This window comes from Theobroma cacao, unplaced genomic scaffold, assembly GCF_000208745.1.
Source record: "Theobroma cacao cultivar B97-61/B2 unplaced genomic scaffold, Criollo_cocoa_genome_V2, whole genome shotgun sequence".
Taxonomy (NCBI): Eukaryota; Viridiplantae; Streptophyta; class Magnoliopsida; order Malvales; family Malvaceae; genus Theobroma; species Theobroma cacao.
In genome coordinates this window covers 44,535-51,786 of record NW_017234767.1, presented here as the reverse complement: position 1 = coordinate 51,786, position 7,252 = coordinate 44,535, and the positions used below count along the sequence as shown (strand labels likewise).

The 7,252-nt window shown below is 33.2% G+C and overlaps 1 protein-coding gene across 1 annotated transcript; it reads right to left on the bottom strand.

The window, feature by feature from the left end:
* Positions 1-999: 999 nt before the first annotated feature.
* LOC18589596 (probable polyamine transporter At3g13620) lies at positions 1,000-2,845 on the bottom strand. Its single transcript, XM_018129790.1, has one exon. It carries the CDS (start codon positions 2,644-2,646, stop codon positions 1,216-1,218), a length of 1,431 nt encoding a protein of 476 aa, XP_017985279.1. The 5' UTR covers positions 2,647-2,845; the 3' UTR covers positions 1,000-1,215.
* Between the last annotated feature and the right edge of the window lie 4,407 nt (positions 2,846-7,252).

Here is a 7,252-nt window from a genome sequence, read left to right as displayed (position 1 = left end):
TTTTTGTTATATAGGTTATAACTCCTTCTTGTCATGGTTTTTTTTTCTGTTATATGGATTTTATTTTTAATTATTTTAATTTTAAATATTAAAAAATTATTGTATATGTAATTCTCAAATATAAGTTCTAGTGTTGCATTATTGGTTGTTGTTTAAAATTTCACTAATATATTATTTTTTATTAATCCTAATTATATAAAAAAAATTATCTTAAGCATATGTTTTTAATGTGTTTTACGTTTTATATTTAGTTGAAAGAAAATTATCTTCAGTATAAGAGTGAATTATTAATTCTGTATATCATATTTAACTATTTATATTTTATACATTATAGTTTAATATTTAGTATTACAAACTTAAATATAATAAAATAAGAATATTAGATGTTTACTACATTAATTTTTTAGCCGTTTATATTGAGAAAGTCAATACTTCGAAACAAAATAGATGATAAGTTTTTCACAAATAATTTAATTATTTATATTAAAAAAGATATTACCATCGTCAAACAAAACTTTCTTAGAGTACTATTATAAGTTTTTTTCTTTGTATTTCTTTTGATTTACATGTTATATAAAATTATTGTCTATTATAAATCTTTTGATTGTTAATGGTTAAGTTCAATATATTAGTTTTAAAAATTTTTAATTTTTATTCTTTTTAGCCTTTGATCCCCCCAATAAAAATTAGCTAATTCTGCCCAAGAGCTCATAAAGTCCATTGTGAACTCCCACCCGTCCGGATTGTTGGGACCCAAACCCAAAGCCGAAATATCCACCATATGGTCCACATTTAGGTGTTGCCACACTCCAATATTTATTCTTCTATAATTGTCATGGAAAATGTCCCCACATTGGGAGAGCGAATTCCCTTCTTCCAGGTAGCAATTTTTTGAAAATTTTGTTGTGTTATTTTGCACTTCAACTTGTGCCTCCCTCTTAATTTATTTTTCAACAAATTAACTAGTTCTTTTCATTCAACTAGTATAGGTTTCACATGTACACTTTGAACACTCATCATTGAGGTAAACATTCTATTTGTAGCTCAACATACACAATCTCAGGTCCTTAAGCCAATGAAGATTTTAACAATAGCATTTCACATATCTCCACTTTGTAAGCAACAAAGATTTAATAAAATTTTCATACACAATTATTTTTTAAACTCATTTTATACATAAGTAAAAGAATGCGCACAGAAGACATGATCATCAGCCTACTCCAAGTCCTCCTCATCCAAATTTTCTCCAGCATTATTGCCCTCAGGCCACTTCTTGGATTTGCAGAACTTCATCATAAAGTACCAAGCAATGCTAAAAACAGTTAGTATAGAACTCATCATATAAACAGTTCCAGTAGCCACTGACATAACATAGACCAAAAACCCAGAAGGAATCAAGCACATCACAATCAAAGCAGGCAACTCCACTGGCACTTTAAACGGCCTTTTGATCGTTGGAAATTTTCTCCTCAACCAAAGAAATGATGCAAATTCCAGTAACATCCCTAAACTATACAAGAAATTAACTGAAGAAATTAAGTCTACAAAATCCATATAAGAAACTGCGACAGTTATCAGAGTTGAGACCAAAATTCCCAGCCAAGGTGTATTAAACCACTTCGATCTCACCGAGAAACACTGCGGAAAAAGTCCTAAATCAGCCATTCCAAGTAGCTGATACACACAACTGCTCAATTGTGCTTCGTAGAGTCCAATAATTGATAAAACTGCACCAATTTCAAAAAAGATCTTTAACCATTTTCCTGCAATGATTTCAGCTACATTCGCAAAATAACCATCAACCCAATTCTTTTGCTCTAGTGGTATAGCCCCAGTAGCAGCTAAAAGAGGCACCAAGTAAGCTAAACAAGTGAGCAACCCAGCTGAGAAAAGTGCTTTCGGGAATGTCTTTTGAGGTTGCTCAACTTCACCTGCTAAAGTACTGGCATTGTCCCAGAAGTTGAGGTTCCAAAAAAGGGTATTGAAAAACAATGACCAATCTTTTTTTACTTCTTTCTGACCTAAGCTAATCCATCTACTAGGATCAATCTTGGGAATTGAAATCAAAGTCAATATTATGAACGGTAAAAGTGAAATAACACCTAAACAGACTGCAGTGTAACCAACTATAACCAAGCCTGTGTAGTTCAAGAAAGACAAAAGCAAAGTCGAAAGGAGTATTGCAACATATCGAGGCACCCCAGAAGACAAAAGCGGAATAACTAACTTGAGATAATCAACGCATAGAACTGGATATGAGGCTACGTTGATCACCCCGCTGAGGAATTTCCACGAGCCCATAAGCGAACCCCAGAATGGCCCAAAAGCCTGGTGAGCCCAGATGACATAGCCGCCGTTCCCAGGGAAGGCTGTGGCAAGCTCAGCTGTGATCAAGGCCTCAGGTATGCTCCATATGAAAGGGAAAATAAGGAAACCCAGTATGGCCCAGAGTGGCCCAGCCGCACCTACCGCTGCCTCCTCACCATATGCTCCGCCGGAGACCTCAAAGTAGATGAGGAAGATCAGGGGGATGATAGATAATTTCTTGGAATTTTTGCTGGCGACGGCCGAGGCGGCGGCTGCGGCGGTTGGAAGAGTTTCCTGGTTGGATAGGAGGTGCTGGGAACAAAGGCTGGAGTCTCCCATGGTCGATAGATATTTTGCTTGCACTAAGGGGGTCTGGAAAGCTTTTTGAATGTTAGGTTGATAGTACGACTGTCAAACACTTGGGCTACCACATATATTTTCTTTCCTCTACAATAATTGATTGCTAAAATTGGTATACCGACACCTTCACTTGCTGATACTTTTAAACAAACAGGAACAACTTGCCCATTTCCATCGGAGCTTACGTGCAGGGTACAACTTGCCCTCGACTTTCCAATTGTGTTTCCGTAATTATTACGTTGGGAGTACGGACAAATTTTTAACATTGTACTGCAGTTAAATCTCTGCTTCCGGGAATGCACAGTGTTTGCTGTGTAAATACTTTTGTAACACTAGAGTCAATTAATTGAAAAGTGCGATTGGGTGTTGGGACCACTGAACGAAAGCTGTACCATCTCCAGAGGCAGCAGACAGCCCATCCTGGCCCTCTCCATGATTGTTGGAGCTAGGTCCCCGGGGTATCAATATCATAATATATGGCTGTACTGAATTGAAAATGATTTATCTAAAAAAAAAAAAACCTTGGATAGGCGTCTCAAAAGGTTAAATTATGTTATAGTTTTATATTTTGATAAAGTGATGGATTTAGTTTTAATGTAATAAGTTATACAAAAATTGAATATTTATATTTTTTAAAATCGACAATATCAATTTATTTATTAATAGTGTCAAAAATTTTTCTATTGTTTATGTTGATATGATATTTTCTTACTGATGTAACTTGAATATAATGGTGTGATCTTTTTTATTTATTTCACAATATTCTTTTCACTACTTTAAATTATAAAACACGAAAATAAAATTATTTTTTGTGTCACAACACTCTTTTCCCAAATTGTATTTTCGATCTGTTTCTTATCCAATCTTGTTTAAAACTATTAATTTACATTAGATAATTCCACTTCAGCATTTAAAAAATTCATGTCATTGTTTAATCACGTCATATCAGTACTATTATTATATCATTAATAAAATACCACGTCATTGTTACCATATCATCAAATTCAATGTCATATCAGTAAAAAAATATCACATCAATATAACTAAATTCCATATCAATATAGATAATAGAAAACTTTTATTACATTGGTTTAACATTGTTAATTTTAAAAAGTACAGAGATTTAATTTTTATATATTATTGTACATGGACTAAATCTACCACTTTGATAGAGTACAGGGACTAATAACATAATTTGATCATTCCAAATGATGAAGTCATTAGAAAATGCAATAAAGGAAAATTGAAATACTAATAAATTATCTAAAATCTAAGTTTCCACATTTTCCCCTTTTTCATCATTAATTAAATGTGTAAGACTAGTCTAAAATGATTTCAATTTGAGTCAAATTGTCACAAACCTTCTTAAGCCATAATCGACACAAAGGCTTTGTAGGCACGTTCGCTCGACCAAGCAAACCTCCAATACCAAATTCATTCAAATAATCAAATATAGCATTATGAGAAAGTGCCTCATCTCAATAAATATGCATACATATATATAATTATATTCAAAGTATATATTTCATTTGATAATTCATAGTATTTTTTGAACATGTGTATGTGCAAAACCATCAAACCTAAAGAATTTGCAATTTCATGTACTAACATATAGCATGCCAACCAATGGTCAAGTATAAACATTTATCAAAAATATGCTTAACCAAGACAGAGTATGACTTAAACTCAGCGGAGTGACACAACAAACGGTGAAAACCTCTACGGGATGCCTTTGTCACCACACGGAACCTCCTTTAGGCCCATGACAACCGCCGCGACATCCCGATTGATACTCATTACCCAAAATACCAATCGGAACCCCACAAGGCTTACATATTAGTTTTAAACAATTTTCAGTCATTTTTGGCTCAAGTAAATCAAAGACAAAAATATAGCATTTTTATATAAAACAATATTTATGGAAACACGTGTAAGTAATCTTTTGTAACTTAGAAGTAAAATAAATTCACACATACAAAAATTTTCAAAGTTATAATGTACAATAATTATTACAATGACAAGTGGCCCATAAATACACCAAGTGTTGGCGATAGAAACCTACTATCTGTGAGATAGAGGGGTCAACTGAAATCCTCGACAAAATCGGTATTTACAAGCTACCACAGGCCTGAAATATTTGGAAAAGGAGGTGGGTGAGATTTTTACAATCCCAATGAGTAAATAGATATTANATAGAGGGGTCAACTGAAATCCTCGACAAAATCGGTATTTACAAGCTACCACAGGCCTGAAATATTTGAAAAGGAGGTGGGTGAGATTTTACAATCCCAATGAGTAAATAGATATTATCATAAATATCTAAAGGTGAGTAAAATTGAGGCAAGTTTAAACAACAAATTACAAACCATTTCATAAGGTTTTCAATTTATTTCTTAAACCATAAAATATTTGTAATTTACCAAAACAATTGTTAAGGCTTATGACTTTTATTAAAATCAAGGCTCAAGCCAAAAACTAATCCTCGAGGATACCTTAGCTGAAGCATCTAACCGATTCCGCTAAAGTTGTTAAGATATTTACATGTTAAACACATTCTAGTTTTGAAAACAAGCCGTTCCTTGGCGTTGGCCGAGTTACACATTCACGTGGGGGTTCGACGTGAAGTGAGCTCTAACACTACCCCGAGAGTTACCCTCCTCGCCTCTACAATCGGAGTAACTATGTAACCGGGTTTACCGTACCCTTCCAATAGGCAGTTCACGGAAACTCGTCACTACAGTGACTAAACCCACCAATTTTAATAAAATTTCGACAGTATAACGTGACTTTTATTTATTTACCCAGCCTGCATAGTAAAAGACAGCTTACATAAATTTCCAATGCAATTATAACATATAGCCACATATACTCATATATCATAAGCCATTAATAGAAAAATATATATTTCAAAATAATTGGTAGCCTCCAAATTACTCAATTTCATAATCAACACAATATATTTTTATTTGTCACATTTATTTCTAAAACATCAAAAATCCCATTTTAATCTCATTTTCGTTTCATAAAATCCATGAAGAGCATTTAAAAATAAACTCTAGATAATTTACAATAATAATAGGTTTACTCATCATTTGTACAAACTAAATGCTTCCTAGGTGCCCTGATCACTATTCGTCGGGTATGACTTCCTTGCCTTTACCGGAAGGCTTTCCTCCTAGACACATTGCAAAAATTACACAATTCACCACATTGATGCTAAATCACTATATAATTGACTTACATCCTATACTAATGCATGGTATGAAATGCAATAGCCTAAAACGTCTTAAACGCGGTATTAACCTATTTTTGGCACTTTATCCGATAAATTGCTAACGCGCTCCATTTTAACTCTAAATTGTCTCATTTTCTCTCCAACATTTTTAACCATTAAATATCAGCCAATAACTTACTAAAATCACCAAAATCAGCTCACTTTCCTCCTTGGAAAAATCGGCCAAAAATGGGACATTAATTCGGTAAATCTTCCACTTTGTTTTTCTATCACATTTAACCATTTTTCATCATTTTCTCTTCATTTCTCTTAGAATAAAAATCAGTTCATCATCATTGTACATCATTGAACATTCTGCCAAGGGTTGGTATTGTGAAAATTTCATGCTTTCTTGCCCAATTTGATTTCTATACACATTTAACTAACTAAAACTATCAATTTAACAAAAAATCAAAACATAAAAATTTCAAATTCCTCCCCCTTGAATTTCGTCCAGCCCTTGATATCACTTTTTGATCTCTCTCCTCAAGCATGCTAAATGGAAACAAAGGCATAAGAAAGGTAGAAATCAAGGTAAAGTAGAAAAATCTTACCGTTAGACGCGTAAACGGTCGAAAAACGTGATTTCCCCTTTGAATTTTCTAGTTTTCCTTTGGTTTTTCTCTTTTCTTCCTTTCCTTTCTATTTTCTCTCTTGTTCTCTCCTTATAGCCGGCCATCACTTAATATGGGGTTTAAATGGGATGACTTGTCATTAAAATAATATTAAATCAATAAAAAGTGCCATGTGTCACTTTCTCGTTGGCCCGTTTTTAAAATTTTGTCCTTTAAACTTCAATTTTTCACCACTAAACATACCATAGTTATTCATACAAAAAATAAGTAACTCCTATGATTTTTACAAGTTTTGGGTGGTGAAAATTACAATTTTTACCCCTAGGCAACAAAATTACCGTTTTACCCCTATGTTTCGAAAATTGTCGAAATTGAAAATTTTCACTTCCTATCATTAAATTATACTCCAAATAGTTAATCTTGGTCAAAAATTTCACTCCATGATCAAATTATTATCTTAGGTGGAAAAATGACGATTTTACCCCTAAACGTCAAAATTTTTAATTTTTTCTCAAATGAACCCTTGAACTCCGAACAATCATTTTTAGTCATTCTTGGACTATAACATATTAAATTTCATCCTATGATTCCTATTTGAACTAGTTCGAAGTTAAATCAACTCAAGTGTACCGTTAGGTACAATATCGGGTTTCGTCTATTCTTAAGTGCTTTCCTAGCGTAATAACATGCTACTCAGTGCATGTATATCATGACATGTGTTTATAGGGTCGGGTTT

Bases quoted from the DNA above. Each gene is read 5' to 3' on its own strand.
- LOC18589596 (XM_018129790.1), bottom strand. From the start codon at position 2,646: ATGGGAGACTCCAGCCTTTGTTCCCAGCACCTCCTATCCAACCAGGAA.